Source organism: Sceloporus undulatus, chromosome 1, assembly GCF_019175285.1.
Source record: "Sceloporus undulatus isolate JIND9_A2432 ecotype Alabama chromosome 1, SceUnd_v1.1, whole genome shotgun sequence".
Lineage (NCBI taxonomy): Eukaryota > Metazoa > Chordata > Lepidosauria > Squamata > Phrynosomatidae > Sceloporus > Sceloporus undulatus.
In genome coordinates, this window is record NC_056522.1 from 310,028,775 (window position 1) to 310,047,770 (window position 18,996).

An 18,996-nucleotide genomic window follows, 5' to 3' on the forward strand; every position below is an offset into this window, starting at 1 on the left:
GATGATGATGATGATGATGATGATGATGATGATGATGATGATGATGATGATAGGCCCCCATCTTCTGTTGCTGAGCTCCCTTGGAGGGTGGGCTTGGTCTTCTTCCATTTCCAGGAACTGTCCAGCAGGAATTCCAAGATGTCTTCCATCATTTTGAGCAGAAGGAAGAAGCATGGATTTATATTTATATAGGAGTATGTTTTTAGGTTTTACTTGGTCATGTCCTCCATTTTTTCCCTTGTCCTCCTTTGTGGCGAGGGCATGTGTTCATTCTGCCAACCTCCATTTCCATTTCCTGTCCAGGAGGAATGCCAAAATGTCCTCCATTTTGAACAGGACTAAGAAGCATGGATTTTTGTTTGTAGAAGTGTGATTTTAGTTTTTAACGGTCATACCCTCCATGTTTCTGGAATGTCCTGCATTTTGCAGTGGCTTATCGTCCTTGTCAGTGTGGACATCGGGTCACCCTGCTCCTTTGTGGGATGGGGTAGGTCAGTGGTCCTCCCATGTTTTTACCCTTGTACAGTGGTGTCACAAGGAGGGTGCAGACCACGTCCCTTTCTCACTTGCCCAGCAGCCACACCAGCCCCAAAACAGCCCTCCAGAGACTGTAGCACTGCTGCCTTCCAGCAGCCCAGGCTACTGCCTACTATTTGGGCTCTGGCATGACAGCAGGCGCTCCAGAGCCCAAATGGCCCTCCGGAGGCCACAGGTGACCATGTGTTGGGAGGCCACTGCCCTTTTGGACCCTTTCCCATCTACATCCAGACAGCATGCCTCCCCACATGATTTTTTTGAATTTACATTGATATGAATAAAAATATTTGTTTGTTTAGTGTGCATCTTCTCAGTCGCACTTTCTTCTATATTCATTTTTTAACATCTTGTAAGGAGCCTCATGCAGATGCTCCAAACACCCTTCTTTTCCCCTACAGGAGAGAAATGGTTTGAGGGGAGGAGGAAGGAAGGAGTCACAGCCTCCAAGTCTGTCCCCCTTCTTGAGCAACTCTCATGCCTCTCCCTAATTGGGTCCTGTCCCACAGTCTGAGACCCAACAACTATTTCTTTTTAGGGTGATTTTCAGGCCTATTCTCTCCCACTGATTCCCAGCAAAGTGACAGGTATCCAAGGGCCTGGGCACTTTTCTCTTCCTCACATGCTGGCAAGAGGTCTAAATAGGAGCTGGAGGTAGAATCAGCATATCAGGAGCATTTGATTCCCCAACAGAGGTTATTTTCATCTCACAGGATTTCCATGGGGCTGGTTGACGTTCCCCGCCTCTCTTGCATACAGAGGTGCCTTGTATAGAAGAACCTTCCCCTGTGCACAACTGCTCCGCCTAAAACAGAATGAGAATGAATGCAGTTGGCAAGAATTTATGAATGTAGCAGCTAAGGGGAATGATGCTGATCGTACTTGTAATTAACCAGTTATAATATAATAAGTAAAACTTTTATTTATATACCGCCCTTCCTGAGATCAGGGCGGTTTACATCATAAGGCAAAACAGATAACAATTTAAAACATGAACATTAGCACAATCAATATAAAAACAAAACAAAAGCCCCCATTAGCCAATCCTCTTGCAGAGTACGAAGGAGGGGAGGCCTACTAGGACTGTGAGTGGGGGAATGCGATCTTAAACAGAAAGGTTTTGACATCCTTTCTAAATTGGGCCAGGGAGGTGGCCGAGTGGAGCTCTGAGGGCAGCGTGTTCCAAAGGGCCGGGGCAGCGATGGAAAAGGACTTCCTCATAGTAGAGGTAAGCCTGGCCCCTGGCACCCTAAGGAGTTGCTGCCCAGATGTTCTGAGGGTGCGGGACGGAATGTACAGGGAGAGGCGGTCCTTCAGGTATCCTGGGCCTAAGCCATTTAGGGCTTTATAGGTCATCACCAACACCTTATATTGTGCCCGGAAGCAAATAGGCAGCCAATGCAGATCTTGGAGCACCGGTGTTATGTGGCTGGCCCTGGAAGTACCAGTGACCAGCCTGGCTGCCATATTCTGTACCAATTGTAGCTTCCGGGTTTGGTATAAGGGTTGCCCCATGTAGTGTGCATTACAGAAGTCCAATCTCGAGGTTACCAGAGCATGTACAACAGTTTCAAGGTCTCTCTGGGCCAGGTATGGGCGCAGCTGGCGAATAAGCCGAAGCTGGTGACAGGTGCTCCTGACCGTCGCACTCACCTGAGCAGTCAGGTGAAGCGACGAGTCAAGAAGCACCCCCAGACTGCGCACTGAGTCCTTCACAGGGAGCGTGACCCCGTTCAGGACAGGTGGAACTACCGCCATTCCTGGACCAGGGGAACCTATCACAAGTACCTCCGTTTTCTCTGGATTCAATTTGAGTCGGTTTTCCCTCATCCAGCCCATTACTGACTCCAGGCACGCCACGAGAGGAGAGACGCCATCCTCGGTCACTGCATCAGTCGGAGGCATAGAGAAAATGATTTGGGTGTCATCGGCGTACTGATAACCCCGCGCCCCATGTCTCCGGATGATCTCTCCCAGCGGTTTCATGTAAATGTTAAAAAGCATGGGAGACAGAATGGCTCCTTGAGGGACCCCGGTTTTAAGGGGCCTCTCGTCAGAGCACACGTCTCCCAGCTGCACCATCTGGGACCCCCCGGAGAGGTAGGAGCGGAACCACTGGAGTGCAGTGCCCCCGATTCCCACCTCTGCCAGGCGTCCCAGAAGGATACCATGGTCTATGGTATCGAAAGCCGCTGAGATGTCCAAGAGCACCAACAGGGACACGCTTCCCCTGTCGATTCCCAGACGGAGATCATCGACCAAGGCGACCATGGCCGTCTCAACCCCGTAACCCGCCCGGAAGCCAGTTTGAAATGGGTCCAGATAATCCTTTTCTTCCAAGACCGCCTGAAGCTGGATCGCAGTTGACACAATACATTTCTCCAGTGTATTCATACTTCCTCATGGTCAGAATCTTCTGTCTGCGTGTGATTAGGAATGCAAAGGTATGCATATAAACAAAATATTTGACACATTGTTATTTAAAGCTGGAAGATACACAAGCAAGTGTGTGCTTTAGTGTGTGCTCATTGACATCCTACTCATACAGGTGATGGTGAAGACATTTTGTGGAACAGGATGTTCTTTATCTACAATGAGCATCTTACAGTCCTGAGGGGAAATGTACCTGTATTTTATGAGCAGTACTACTTTTGGGATGGGTACACTGCATGCTACAGTGCCAAACCAGAAACCCATGCAATTGTTGTCTTCTGTATCTCAAGTACAAAGAGTACATAGAGAGATCTTGTAGCACCTTTGAGACTAACTGAAAGAAAGAAATTGGCAGCATGAGCTTTCGTAGACTTCAGTTAGTCTCAAAGGTGCTAAAAGCTCTGGCTGGCATCTTCAGAGTATGCTGGCATGGAAATGAGTGGGGTGTATGTATATATACTGTGTGACCCTGAATCATCCTGAGTGCAATATATCACTGAGTGGGATATATATACCCCACTCATTTCCATGCCACCATTCTCTGAAGATGCCAGCCACAGATGCTGACGAAACGTCAGAAACAAACTCTTCTAGAACCCCAAAGTAGTACAATCAGCCCTTCTTATACACAGATTTTTTATACATGGATTCAGGCATACACAGTTTGAAAATGGTCAAAAAAAGTATAAATTTCAAATATTAAACCTTGATTTTCCATTTTTGATAAGGGAAACCATTTTACTATGTTATTATATTTAATGGGACTTGAGCATACATGGATTTTGTTATACATGGGGGATCTTGGAACCAAACCCCAGCGTATAACAAGGGTCCAATGTACTGCTCAGAAAATACAGGTAGCCACATAGCCTGAAAAACCCACAAAAAACTGGATGCTGGCCATGAAAGCCTTCGACTTCACAATGAATTGTCCTGTTTCCAAAAGTGTAGCTGTGTTATTTGGTTGTATGCAAAACCCTGCATCCTGTTGTATCTTTAGCATGCACAAAACTGTGGTGGCACCCAGCCCAGTAATACATGTAAAGTGATAAGAAAATGTTACTCTGATTCAAACATTTAATGGAAAACAGGAATTTCTCAGTATGCCATTATTCAGATGGCTGTCTGTGTAATCTTCATTTGCTTTTTGTTTACACCATAAGAACCATGTTGAAGTCAGCAATAGAATGTCCTGGAAGACAGAATCATAGAATCACAGAGTTGGAAGATACCACAAGGGCCATCCAGTCCAGTCCCCTGCCATGCAGGAACACAGAAGCACCCCCGACAAATGGCCATCCAGCCTCTGTTCAAAAACCTCCAAAGGAGGAGACTCCACCATTCTTCCTGGGAGTATGTTCTACTGTCAAACAGCTCTTACTGTCAGGAAGTTATTCCTAATGTTGAGATGGAATCTCTTTTCCTGTAGCTTGCATCCCTTGTTCCTGGTCCGATTCTGTGAAGCAGCAGGAAAAAAGCTTGATCCAGCCTCAATATAACACCCCTTCAAATACTTAAACATGGTTATTTTATCACCTCTTCATCTTCTCTTCTTCAGGCTAAACATACCCAGCTCCTTAAGTTGCTCCTCATAGGGCATGGTTTCCACACATTTCACCATTTTTGGTCATCCTCCTCTGTATACATGCTACCTTGTCAATAACTCTCTTGAACTGTGGTGCCTAGAACTGGACACAATCTTGCAGGTGAGGCCTGACCAAAGCAGAAAAGTGTTCTACTACTGGGGTTTGAATATTGTCAGTTGTTATTGACTGCTGTCAAGTCAACTTTGATTTAGGGTAATCCCATGAACGAGAGACCTCCAAGTCACCCTGCAATCAACAGGTCTTGCAAACTCAGGGCCATAGTTTCCTAGACTGAGTCCATCTGTAATGCAGTCTTCCTTTTTTCCTACTGCCCTCTACCTTACCAAGCATTATTTTCTTTTCTAATGAGTCCTGTCTTCTCGTGATATGGTCAAAGTATGACAGTCTCAGTTCAGTCATTTTGGCTTTGAGTGAGAGAGTTCAGGCTTGATTTGCTCTAGAACCCATTTATTTGTCCTTTTAGCAGTCCAAGGTATCCATAAAACTCTTCTCCAGCACCACACCTCAAATGAATTCATTTTCCTCCTGTAAACTTTCTTCACTGTACAGCTTTCACAGCCATACATAGAAATGGAAGATACAATGGCATGGACAATCCTAACAGTGGCATGGACAATTAGTATTCAATTATATATCTTTTTGTTTAAATATAATCATTGCTGGTGCCAAATTTTTGTCCTGTTTATTCTTCTGCATAGCAGTTGTCCAATTTGCCCTGTGTAGGATGATGAAGGATATTGATGGCCAAGAATGGTATGCTCCCACTGAGAAAATAAGCAAGTGAATGAATGCTTGATGTTTTAGGTGACACCATGCAGGGGAGGGGGGAGAGGAGATTTAGGTACTGAGGGCATCTGGTTTGTATTAGAGTCCTATCCCTTGCATCTCTGTTGTGCAGTCTTTTTTTGTTAGTGAGGAGTTGTTTAAAGCTAGGAGCATGTAAACACAGGCTTACCATCAAAGGGAGGCAAGAGGAAAGTGTCATTGTCCATAATGGGATGTAACCCAGCAGGAACAATGCTAATGTTGCAGATCTTCTGTTTGTAACTCTGGATTACGTGTCAGATACAGCTCTGACTTCTGATTATAGAGGCCATTATGAAATAATCATCTATTTTCCTGAATTTTAATTCACTAAGATCAGTTTTCTGCATTTTGATGTTTCTATCTTGATTGCATCCATTAAGAGGCAGTTCATTTATTTCATTTTATTAACTGGTATACTCCTGCATCATTTTATTTTTCTTATCTCTGATTCCCCCTCTTTTCCTTTAGTCAAAGGCTTCCTTATCTCATTGATGCTGCCAGAGAGATTTAAAACCAACTGTTACTCATTTTCTATTTTAATGTGTTTTGTCTTTTTTGAGGCTTTGCCAGAAGTTAATGTGTGTTGGATGACTGGACCACAATCTGCTACAGAGATATATGTGCCTATGCCACTAAACCCATTGGACGTAACCATGCCTCTGTACTGGATTGTGTTTGAAGGCTCCTTTGTACTCTATACTGGAAAGCTACTAGCCTTCCAAGACAGCATGTCTTTAGGAGCACTTCTTCTGGGGGGGGGGGGGGGGGGGGGGGGGGGGGGCTTGTCATCTTCCAAATGTTGTTGGACTGCAGCTCCTATCATTCCTAAGAGTGATGAATGACAGGATCTGCAATTTAAGAGCATTCAGGCAGCCATGTGGTACCCATCTCCACAGTGCAACTTTTGATGTTAAAAAGGTTTTTCTGTGAATGGCCTCAGTTGCACCACTGCTTATTTCCCAGTCAGGTCTGGTGGACTTTTTGGTCCAGAATTTCAGTTTTTCAGAATATCAAAGTAAATGAGCTAACATGTAGCTCACTATGAATTGTAATAATTAGAATAGTGTCCCCCAAAGTTCAGATGGATGAATCACTCTTTAAAAGATGTACAGCTCACCGAGCATTACAATCATTAGAACAGTGTACCCAGAAGCTCACTTGGCTGAGTCAATTTTTGAAAGATGGAATGGCCTTTTTGAAACTGTAAAGATTTACAGTATTTTTAATTAATATTTTTATTTAGTTTGATGTTTTTACTGAGTTCTATTTTTAACTTATACTGTAATAACAGATATAGCTGTAACAAGGCAAGCCAAAGTAGTGCAACAAGACAAGTAGAGAGGGCAGGAGAAATGAAAGAGGCAAAGTATGCAGGTTAGCACTGAAAGGTTTTGTTCATTCCCTGAGGTTTTCACATAACACTGATGTCATATACAAAATACCTTTATATTGCTCTAGGCACTGAGTTCCATATAGGCCTGCCATGGAGCTTGATAAACAGATAACGTCTACAGTTTGGGGATCTGGGCAGATGTCAAATGAGTCTCTCTAGATCGCTAGGGAATTTACATGGATTTCTAATGATCTGACAATGTCAAGCAGAACTAAAAGTTTAAGATGGAATTCTGCCATAGCTGGTCTTGTGCTAATCAATTATCTCTCAGCCTTATTGCTCCTCACCTGTAAAATGGGAGCGTTAATTGCCTGCCTTTGGCCTGGTTTTTGTGCATCTCTACTGGCTTAACTGATAATTTCATGTTCAGATTGCAAGACTATAGTGATTGGATGGAATGTTAAAACTGACATGCAGGTCGTATCACAAAATTCAGCAGTCTGCTGCTGCTTCCTTCCATTCATTTACACCTGGCTCCTAGAAATATGAAACAGAAAACCCAATACATAATGAGGTTTAGTAAAGGGACTGAAAAGAAACTAAAGCATATCAGTCACTTAGATTTTTGTTAAAAATTAACAAGTTATATATTAGAGCCAGCTAAATAGTTGTAAACAAACCATTACAAAATAAGCAAAAATGTTTTGTTTTGTTTTTTTAGATGGGGGGGTCTCTTTCAATTTCAACTCCAACTCCAGGTTATATATATATATATGATAGTATGATTTTTATTAATTTTATTTATGTTAAACTAAAAAGGGTGGTAATGGGGCCATGCTAGAAAATCTCCAGTGTGAGCCAAGGTATAATTTCAGAATTAAAATAAAAACTTATTTTTCATGGGATTGAGCGATGTATTACTAGTTTGTACTACCCCTACCCTCAGATATCCTTTGGCTTGAATTCTGCTTGGCTGTGTAACCCTTGAAGTATTTTTTAAAGCTGAACCATATTTACACTTTTGTTGATGTTGTGTGCCTTCCAGTAGTTTCCAAATTATGGTGACCCTATCACAGACTTTTCTTGGCAAGATTTCTTTGGGGTGTGCGTGTGTGCCTTTGCCTTCCTCTAAGAGAATGTGACTTGCTCAAGATCATCCAGTGGGTTTCCATGCTGAGCAGACGTTCAAACTGGTCTCCATGCTGGCTTTCATATTCATCTTTGTAGAGTCTGTCCATTTTAACAATCCTTTTCTGTTAGCATTCCTATTTCTAAAAAACTAGGAAGTATTCATCTTTATATGTTCAAAACTATTAAATAGATGCTTTTTAACCAGAAAGAGTAAGTGCAACCGAGTAATTCTTTTTCACCTATTTTCATCAGGCATCAGTTTGATTTCTTTTTTAAAAATAATAATAATGCTGATGATGCTTATCTCATGTTCAGAAAGGAGGGGAAGATATTTGCAATAGCTAAAACGGAAATTTGCAAAGACTATGTTGCCCCTCTCCTGCTAGCTCTTTACCTGATTACCTCTATTCAATTTATACAAAACTAAATTACCTTAATATAAAATAACATTTTCTACAAAAAGTCCATAACATAACAGTCAACAGCAAAATCATCAAGATAGGATAACAAACTAATGTTCCCTTAAGCTTCTGAAATGGATAACAGTGGATAGAAGATAATTAAATACACCTTCACTGTGTCTCATGGCTGAAGCTATTGATGATAATTATTGTTGAAACAGTATGGAGAAAAATAGTTTAAGACTTTAATTTGCTTCTATATAGAGCAATTGTGGATGATGCCAGAATAGTCTTGGGGCTTACTAAAGTCAATAGAAACTGATTTGATCTGAGAAGAGATCTGGAAAGGTGTAATGCTCTTGCCATTATGAGCTTTGCAATAAAACCCAACATTGGTTTGGCTTCCAAATGTTGCTTGAGTCCAGACTAACATAGAAAAGATCTTGTGGGAAGATCTCATATAAAGATTTTATTATTTACATTGTAAATAAGTCTGTTAATGATTATGACTAGAAACTCAAAAGACTTCCAAAAGTGAAGTCATAATTGTTATTGTATGTCTTCAGGTTATTTCTGATTTATGGTGACCCTTGATGCCCTTAACTGCTATCAAGTTGACTTCGACATATGGCAACCCTATGAATGAGAGACCTCCAAGTCACCCTATTTAGCATCAATAGCCCTTCTCAGGTCTTGCAGACTCAGGGCAGTGGCTTCCTTGACTAAGTCTATCCACCTGTAATGCATTCTTCCACTTTTCCTACTGCCTTCTAACTTACCAAGCATTATTTTCTTTTCTGGTGAGTCATGTCGTCTCATGATATGGCCAAAATATGACAGCCTAAGATGAACCTATCGGGGGTTTCCTTGGCAAGATTTATTCATTGGGAGTTTACTTTTGCATTCCTCAAAGGCTGAGAGAGTGTGAGTTGTTCAAGGTTACCCAGTAGGTTTTCACGGCTAAACCATAGTCTCCAGAATCATAGTCAAGACTCAGACCGAAATTAAAATACTCATTCAAATTCTTATGCGCAGCTTATGTCCAGTTTTTTTTAAAAAAGAAAACCTTTAAGCTTCTGCCCTTTTCCTCCATTCCAGAAATCATACTATATTATTTGGTCATTGTATCGAGAACTGTCAGGCTAGCAAATTGAGTGTCTGCAGTTCCTATTTATGTTATGCAATAATGTATAAGAGGGGTAGTAAAAGCAGCCTCTTAGCATCTATATAGTACTTCTGAATAAAAAATTGCTTCACATATGTAATATTTTTGTAAGTCAGCTGTTTGTCAGTGGAATAGAGTGCCTTGGAAGGCGCTTTGATTCTTCTTCATTGGATGTTTGTAAACAGAGCTTAGATGTTCGCTTCTCAAAGGTGTTTTACCACTGGCAGAGGGTTGGAGTAGATGGCTCTTGGGATTGCTTCTTACCCTATGATTCTATTAATCATGTCTTCCATATGTTGTTTGATGACAACTCTCAGCATTTCATACCATTGCTTGTGCTGGCTAAGGTTGCTGGGACTTGCAGTCCAACAACATCTGGACGGTCACATGTTCTCCTCACCCAGCTGCAATGTTTATAAGACCCGTTGCTATTAGTTTTGCAGAAATAGGGCTGAGGTTCAGTGGTTTGCCTAATGGACCATCATGGTCACCAGCTCTGATACAATTAGACAGAATGAGGCAGCTTTCTTGGAGAGTAGGTTTTGGGTGGACAACAAGTACTTAAATTTCTCATTGTTGTATGCCTCTTGAGAAAGGCGTTTAGTTATTCATTTATTTATAGTATTTACATACCCTGCACTTCACCCAGAAAAGCTCTCAGAGTGGCTTAGAAATTGTTATTCAGAGAGTTCCCTGCCCTCAGGATTACAATGTAACAATAAAAAAAAATACAAATTAAAACTCTGGACCAAAACAAAGGGAAGGAGGAGAATGGAGAGAAGCATTTGTTGGGTTTTGTGCCATCTCTGACAAAGTAACTTGGCTAGCTTTGGATACTGTGCACCTTGACTTGGGTGGTTTCACGGTCTCATCTGCAGTTCTGCTTCAAGCAGCAAAGTTTCTTGAGCTGGCCCTGTGATGGGTCTGCAGGAAATGTGAGATTCCGTGATGTCCTGATTTATGGCTCAGTTTCAGCCAGTGATTAGATGTTCACCTCTCAGGAATGCTTTAGCGGAGGTTTCCTGTACTTGCAGGGGCTTTGACTAGGTGGCTCTTGCTACCCCTTCCAAATCTATGATTTTGTAAAGCATCTCAAGCATTAATGGGCATTGAAGAGAAAGCAACATCATAGAAGCCTACCTTGAGATAAGGCATCTCCAACTGAAGGCTGTATTTTTGTCTCATTCAGGAATCATTCAGCGCTGCACAGCTGTGAAGTATCACTACACCTCATCTTCTCTGCCACACAATTTGCCAGTGAATATTACCAACACTATTCGCCAGGATGAATGGCATGCCCTTCGTAAGTATCCCAAGCAATTGCTTAATGTTCTAATATTTATGTTTACTCAGAATCAACCAAAGATTCAGAAGAATCACACATGCCTCCTGGTAGCAGTAAAAAGCTATTTTTTGGTTAGTAACTCCCAGAATCCCTTTGCTTGCATGGCCTGTGTAACTATTTCAAGCTCTGGAATGCAGGTTAAAGAAATTGTCTGCTTGAATTACCCTCCCTTTTAAAAAGAAGAAAGAAAATGCATGAAAGGTAGCACACAAGAAGTTTATCCTTCTTCCCAATGTATTAACTTTCTGTGTACGACATCTTGATGGACAGGAGTGATTAAACCTCTGGGTACACCTGAGAATACAATAATATGTCTGTAGTTCTATCTACCTATCTAAGCACATTCTGATCTCTTAATGAGAAGAAGTTGAGTTCAGCCAAGGCATTTTGGCACTAGAACAATGTTCTGAGTACTGCTATAACCAAGGAACTGAATATAAATTATTCTACGATCGTTGAAAACTGCAGGATTGTCAAACTGGAAGGGGTAGAATAAACCTGAAGAAAGGAGATAATTATATTAAAGGATCACTTTGAAATTATTGACCATCCTAAAGTCAGATGTTAATATTCATGCTCTTCCCTTCCCCACTAGTCCATGTCATCCAAAACATGGTTAAGATATTCTTGGACTGGTTGTAAGGTACAAGATTTATCCTGACCTCTGAGCTACCCTGACATTTCATAAATCTGTGGTGGTAAATACATATCTGTGTGGTTTTCTTCAGGGCTTTCTGATTTTTTTGTGCTTGAAATAGGTATCCCCTTGCTCAGTACTGTAATTTAATAGCTGACTTCCCGGAGAATATGCCTTCCTGGTTGTTTTGTACCTCATTCCTTTTCTCTACTCCTGACAGTAACTGCCTAGTAATTAACCTGAAACATTTAGGATCTTCCTGTTTTCTCCCCATTTTTACTCTATGTTAAACTTCCCAAACCCCTTTCAAGACTTCTCAGAAACATATTGCCAAAAAGCCACCCAGCCAGCATCTATGCTAGTGTGTCATGCTTCTGAACACAAGCCAAGCTGATGACTTGGATCTTGGCTCCTTGTGCCATATTCAAGAGTCATGAGTGATGATTGGGGGTGGGATGGGGTGGATATTGGGGTGCAGCATATATATATGTGTGAGTGTACACCCACACACATATATCCAACATGACAGATTTCCATGAGGAGACCCAGTTTTCCAAAGAGTTTTGTTATTTTCAGCAATTGACAAAGGCACAATATTTTTATGGAATGTTATAGCTTTGCCTTCTGAAATGCTTCCCCAGTTTAGCACTCCCAGTTGTGTTGTACTGCAACCCCAGTCACAGAAATAATGGGGATTGTAGTCCAACATTTTCTGAGGGCCCCCAGTTAGGGAAGTGTGCTTCAAAGATTTCACACATAAGGAGTACTTCGATTCAGCATAGATTTGTGCAATGCAAGATTCTGTCTCTTTATTTAATGTAGAGCTCCTCTATTCCTCTTTCTCTCTCTCTCTTCCTCGGGTCCATCTTCTTTCTTCACTGAACCAACACCTCTCTCCAGATCTGCGGAGAATGACAGCTGGCTTCATTGGTATGGCAGTTTCCATCATCCTGTTTGGATGGATTATTGGCATGCTGGGCTGTTGTAAACAGCATGAGCTCATGCAATATGTAGCTGGGCTACTCTTCCTTATGGGAGGTGAGAGTTCTTTTTTGCTTAAGTCCAAGAGCCAGTTAGTTGGTTTGGTGCATGTATGCAATGAATCAAAGCCTGGGCAGTGGAACTGGGTTCCCATCACAAGAAGTCATGAAACAGGCAATACTATAGTTTCAGTTAATTAGAGTTTAATGCACTTGGCAAAACTTTGAAATGAAATGAAAAGAGGCTGTGTCAGATAATGCTGTTCACTACACTCTGCATACCTGGTGCTGTGCTGGTAGTTGCCCAGATCAGTACTGTTTATAGGAGTACAGTGTAAAGCATATTGTTCCATTGTTAGATGCAGCCCTTTTCCAGTCTCCCTTAGCATGGTGTCATCCAGATGTTTGGGACTAAAACTCCCATCATCCTCTAGCCAGCATGGCCATGTTGGCTGGGCTGATGGAAAATGTAGTTTAGCACATCTGCAGGGCATTAGGATGGAGAAGGCTTTTTGAAAGGAAAAGAAGTTGATGGGGAAGGAAAAATAGAGGCAAGCATGCAAAACCAGTGCTTCTTCCTGTTGAGATCAAAGAGACAGAAGAAATATGAAAGCCTTGGTGAGCAGCATGCAGAGGATGGGATGGGGGAAAAGCTAACAGATTGAATATGAGCTTCAGTAAGAGTCAACTGTAATGGGTAAAACCTTGGTTTTTCTTTTTCTTTCTTCTCTACTGTTTTTTTTTTAAAGACACCTTGCCCTTTGCAGGGAAATTGAGAGATGTTACTGTTGTACGTGAAGACTGACTCTCTTTTTGTCTCCCTCACTTCCTCAGGTACCTGCTGCATCATTTCCCTTTGCACCTGTGTGGCCGGGATAAACTTTGAGCTGTCTCGTTACCCCCGCTACGTCTATGGGTTGCCAGAAGACATCAGTCATGGCTATGGCTGGTCCATGTTCTGTGCCTGGGGGGGCCTGGGACTGACCCTTCTGGCAGGATTCTTATGCACACTGGCTCCCTCGCTGAATAGCCCCCGGACTGTTGTACAGAAACCCAGACAGGAAAATGGTGCCGTGTGATGAGAAAACCGCAAAAAGGACTCTCCAGCAAGCACAGTACAGCAGTAGGTTCCCACCAATGTGGTGTGACCACCTGAGATTCATGAAACAATGGTGGTCCCTGTTGTGGAACAAATTGAGAGGTTCAGTTGCTTTGTCGGTGTCTTGGTTCTTCAGCCTGCCTGTCTCTGATAACAAACTGATCAGGTTCATTTTTATTCCTGGTTTGCCTAATGGGAAGTTTTCTGTTAAATAGGGTGTGTTGCTGTAGGATCTGTGTACCATTTAAGCTGAACCAGATTTCTGCTAGGGGAAGCCACTGTGAATTCTGTTTGGTGTCCAGTGACTCAAAGGAGCTCCATTTCCAGGAACTCTTTAAGGACAAGTCAGAGGCCAAAGGGAGACCCACCTAGTCTCAGTATTGAAACTCCTTTGCAGCAGAGACCTGTATTTGCATTCCAGCAGCATTTGAAATCAGCTTAAGAGGGGGCTTTAGTCAGAAAGGGAGGTTAGAAAGTTCTTCCTCTGGACCACTCAGTATCTGAACCTTGTCACTTCTGGAAGCCAAATATGCATAGCAGCTCATAAAGTAATTTGCAAGATTAGTGCATAGGATACAAGGGGAAGTGGATTTTAATTAGACAACAGATGCCTACAAGGATTTTCCACAAGGGGGCATACCTGAGTTAGATACAGGAATAAGGGTTTGAATTTAATTGGGTTACTTACTTGTGACATTCCCGTTAGATAAAAACACATATTAATTTAATAGGATAAAACCAGTTTCTCACTGGGGCCAGAATGATATCAAGGATGCCTTCCTCAAGTACTGTCTTACCAACTTTTTTTAAAGGCAAATTGTGATTTATAATTCCATTTCAAATCCTTCCAGGCTGATTGTAGAAGAAACTACTTTTGACAGATGAGCACAGAAACAAACTCGCCCCCTTGATGGCAACCTTTCGTGACTGAAAAGGAAGCACTCTTGATTAAAGGGGCTTGCTGTATGCAGGTGAATAAGAGCTGAACCTAAACTCAGGAACATCAACAATGGTGCTGAGGGGAAGCACTGGTCTTTCCTCATTGTACTCCTTTCCTGTCTCCCCAAAAGACTGCACAGAAGCCTTGGTTAGAGGGGCTGTTTACATTGTATTTTTAAGTGGCATGTAATTAATTAATCTGTGCTAAAGTCAATGTATTCATGGAAAGTGTGATTTTTAAATGGAAGTTGTATGTTTCAAGAGATATTAAATTAAAAGGCTTGGATACAGTGAATGGATAGGCACTTCCACCTTTTGGGACCCCTGTAGAGAAGATCTTGCCTACTTTATCCCTTTATTAAAGACAAGAAACCCCACCAGAGGAGTAGTTATGAAATTTCATTTATAGAGCCTTTCTCTCAACAGACAGTAATTGGTCTGCTCATCTTCCTCCAACAAAGCTTAATGTGAACACAGAGCAAGTTCCAGCTAAAGGAAAAAACCTACTAGCTACAGGGATGAAACAGGCTAATTGGTGCAACAGTACATACAGCAGTGAGCTTAACAGACTTGGCTTTAGTTCAAATGCCGAACAGGGGACTTTAAAATATACACAGGCAAGGAACTGCAGCAGCATAATAACAGCAAATGACTACCTCTCAAAGTTTATCAAGAATTCAATCACACAAGCAGAATACAGTTAATTTGAGGTATTGGTGTCACTTTGAGGTTTGTTTGTTTTTTATTTTATTTTTTTTGCTGTCATTTTAGTTTCACCCCCCCCTCCCAAATTCCAAATATTGCCTCATAAATGAACCAACTCAGAATTATTTTTTCTTCCTCAGGTTACAGCAACACAACTTCCTTCATCAAAACAGATGCTTTATTTTTCCCCATTACATAAAAGAAAATTAGACAGTTCAGTTCCAACTGTTTTGATCCTGCTTTCTCAGTCAAGGCCTTAGTAAACAATTTTAGGTGAAAGATTCAGGCATAATATTGTAGGTTGGCTTTCTTCTTGGCCTGCACTTCCAAGATTCCTTCCATGTAATCTTCATGGGTAAGTTCAGTAGCTCCATGCCGCAGTGCAATCATTCCCTGTCCCAGTAAAATGTACAGTTCAGGGAACAAATACAAATAGCCAGACACAGTAAAGTGCCACACTCAGATGAAATCCTTCTCCCTATAATCTCTGCTCAGCGCCAGCTTTTGAAACAGGAATAAAACTAGACAAGGAAGGAGTTTGGGAAAACATACTTACCGCTTCAACACACACAGCTTTGCACTGTGCACCATTGAAGTCATCTGTACAACGAGCCAGCTCTTCATAATTTACATCAGGACTGCAGAGAAAGAAATTACATTTTTAGGAGGAAATGGCCACTGCAAATTTCAGGACAATACAGTACTTAAAACTCCAAAGCTAGGGCCATGTGTACTTAATAACAAAAAATAATTGAACTTTTTGCCAGAATTTAAGCCACATTTTTGAGCCTGTATAAACCATGCATATCTGTTTTATTTAATAACGTATAACTTATTATGGTTTGCTGCTTAACAGGAAGTGTAATGTACCTGACATTCATCTTGCGTGAATGGATCTGCATAATCCTAGCTCTGGCCTCCTCGTTGGGCATTGGGAATTCAATCTTACGGTCCAGCCGTCCTGAACGGAGTAGAGCAGGATCTAGAATATCCACGCGGTTGGTGGCAGCAATCACCTGGATAAAGCAGATCACTTTTTAATGGGTCAGAGTGCAAATTCTACTCAGATACAATAGAAACCATTAGGACTTTCCTCAGTAATCTGCTCGCAATATGACTTCTCATATTTGTAACCAAGGGTAAACTTACTTTCACTTGTGTGTTGGGTTGGAATCCATCAAGCTGGTTCAGCAATTCCAGCATGGTCCTCTGTACTTCACGATCACCAGCCTTTTCACTATCAAATCTAAAAGAAAATAAGGTAGAAAATCAAACTTGCTTTCAGAATCTATCTCTTACAGAAAACCTCATTTTGCCCCTTGACATAAATATAGTCAATGAATAGGTCTAATACAAAATATGATTTTGTCATGTTTTGTGGTACTATAATAAAAGACACAAATTCCTTCATCATAGTCTGGTTGCACATATCCATAACAACATATTGAAGCATGAACATACTGTTAGTTTATTTGTCACAATTAATGTACCAACTCAGGTGGTGAATGGGTCTACAGGACTGATGTGGGAAATGAGATACTGCAAACCCATATGACCAATCTTTCACACTAAGTGCACCAATATGGAGGTAGCTTATGGGGGCATGGTTTTTCAGTAGCTACCATGTGCTACTGGTCCATACAAGGCTGCTAAAATACGGTCATGAAGTTGAACTACATGTTTAATATGGAGTTTGGCAACTGGCACAGAAGTGGGGAGGAGATAATGTCAGTCATGTTCATCTTCCTCCACCGCAGTTGACAGAATGGTACAAAACCCTCAAGTAAGGCTGAGTCACTGCTGTAGAAGAGAGTGCACACATATGCCATTGCTGTATTTCTGGCCCTATCTGGAAAAGGGCAGAGGTGGAAAATAGTGAACTGCTGCTTCAATCAGAATTGCACTGGCACAGTATTTCTAGATGGCAAGGTCTATTACTGTCTTTGTTTGTCATTGACATAACCCTGAAGAAAACCACCATTACTTCCATTTTACAGGTGGGAAACTGGCTGAAGTAGTGTCCTTTGCCGGTGCCTCCACCGATGAGGTCAGATTTAAGCTCAGACTGCCACCCCCACCCCTGCCTACAATACTGCATGGCTCAAATTTGACATGGGCAATTTTCAAAGACTGAGTGGCAGTGCTACAGAGATATTAATTGCTGAAGGAACATTAAGGGGCCTCTCAAAGAAGTGTGTGAAATTATTTGGGTCTCATTATAATCTGAATGGAGAGATCTAAAATTTCAGATTTCACCTAAAAACTACTTTTGACTCACACAGAGAACTATATTTTTATTATCAGATACATTTATTGGAAGGATAGATTTTTAGTGCAGTAGGGGCCTGCAGGTTGCATGTTGCCCGCCACTGTGAAAATCGCATTTCAGCTGATTCCCAGAACTGGAAATGATCTGATGTCATTTCAAGTTGTGCCAGAAGCAACCATGAGGGTCTTGGGAGAGGGGGGGAAACACCTCTTTCCCCCCTTCAAGCTTGTCCACCCAGTTTATAAGCTGATTATATAATCTACACCTTTATTTTATTTATTTATTGCACTTATATACCGCCTTTCTCCCAAAATTGCTTCCATGTTGGCACCCATTTGCAGTACTCAGGATACCTTGCAACACAAACAAATCAAACTGGATAGAAATTTTGCAAGATAATGAACAATGAAATCAATTTTAAAAGAGCAGAAACTGCTAGAAAGCAACTTAAAAAGGCACAGTGTACTAATATTTCTGTACTCCAACAGGTCAAACTAAAAACAACATCTTTCCCAGTGGTAGTAGTAGAAGGGCTAAACAGACACAAAAGTCTCTTCCCACATCCCAATTAGTAATGTCACAGTCTGTTAAGGCACAAAGAGCCTCCTCAGCAGATCTTAAGGAGCTGGAAGGATGGTATGGGAAACCTTTAGGATTTAAGCCATTTAAGACTATAAAATGTTTTCACCAGCAATTTGAATTGTGTCTGGAATGGACTAGAAGCCAGTATAGCCATTATAAAATATGCATCACATGCTCACAAGGACAATCATCCACCAACAAACCAATATTTTCAGAGATTTTTCAAAGGCAAAAAAAAAAAAAAATGTAGAGTGCAGTGAGGTATCTATTTATTCTAGAATACCATACCACTCTGAATACATCAGTATTGTATGATTTTAGTAAATAAGCTTGGATGAGCCTGGTTAATACCTGGATAGAAGACTACCAGATATTGATCAGGGATGTCCTGGCCAGCCAAAGTCAGACTCTTGCCTGAAATCCTGGAGAGAACTGCCAGTCAGATCTGACAGCATTGAACTAGATGGACCAGTGATCTGACTCAGTAAGGCAGCTTCCTTTGTTCCTATGGTATGTGTCACCATGGCTACAGTAGATATTCCTGTAAAAGCATGATTTTACACAACAGCCAAACAAAAGCAGAGGTATTCCTGGCCATGGACAACATAAACAGCCATGAGCAAGGCTGGAATCAGGAGAACTCTGCAGATGCAAGTTTGATGCTTCAATGGGAAAGCTACCCTATTAATATAAGCTGAAGCCCAATTAACTAGGCCCTTTTATCACCAGCAACACCTCTGGGCTGCCTGAATTAAACTTCAATTGGATTATGCCTTTCAGGGATGATCCTAATTTTACTGTATAAACTGAAACTCATTTCTTTTCTCAACATATACAAAATTACCATGTATGGTTTTAAAAATAAGCACCCATTATTGGTGATAGGAGGTATGCTGCATATTGAAGTATTAACCATGAACTCATTCTCTGATTCTATTCTCTAATTCATCTCCACTCAAAAGAAATATACAAGTAGGCTAGTGCAAGATGTGCAAAAGTGCCACCCCTCAAACTACTATAGAAAAAAAA

The 18,996-nt window shown here is 41.4% G+C and overlaps 2 protein-coding genes across 5 annotated transcripts in view; one reads left to right on the forward strand and one right to left on the reverse strand.

Annotated features, from left to right (window-relative positions):
* LOC121923529 (transmembrane protein 178B-like) overlaps positions 1-14,740 on the forward strand; it is a 16,230-nt gene extending 1,490 nt beyond the window's left edge. The window contains exons 2-5 of one of the 4 annotated variants that reach the window (XR_006102389.1): positions 10,601-10,714; positions 12,294-12,431; positions 13,208-13,638; positions 14,324-14,740. Coding sequence is in view for 3 of the 4 variants with exons in the window: in XM_042454061.1 (XP_042309995.1) it covers positions 10,601-10,714; positions 12,294-12,431; positions 13,208-13,452 (497 nt within the window). In the remaining variant the exon portion in view is untranslated. Of the gene's footprint in view, positions 1-10,600; positions 10,715-12,293; positions 12,432-13,207 lie in introns of all 4 variants that reach the window. The other 3 variants (XM_042454061.1, XM_042454050.1, XM_042454069.1) reach the window with 3 other exon arrangements.
* Positions 14,741-15,276: 536 nt separating this feature from the next.
* The window catches only part of PSMC3 (proteasome 26S subunit, ATPase 3), a 14,186-nt gene continuing 10,466 nt past the window's right edge, over positions 15,277-18,996 (reverse strand). Inside the window, exons 6-9 of the mRNA XM_042459785.1 lie at positions 16,266-16,376; positions 15,987-16,132; positions 15,673-15,754; positions 15,277-15,509 (exon numbers count right to left, since the gene is read on the reverse strand). Coding sequence (XP_042315719.1) covers positions 15,399-15,509; positions 15,673-15,754; positions 15,987-16,132; positions 16,266-16,376 — 450 coding nt within the window. The 3' untranslated portion in view covers positions 15,277-15,398. The remainder of the gene's footprint in view (positions 15,510-15,672; positions 15,755-15,986; positions 16,133-16,265; positions 16,377-18,996) is intronic.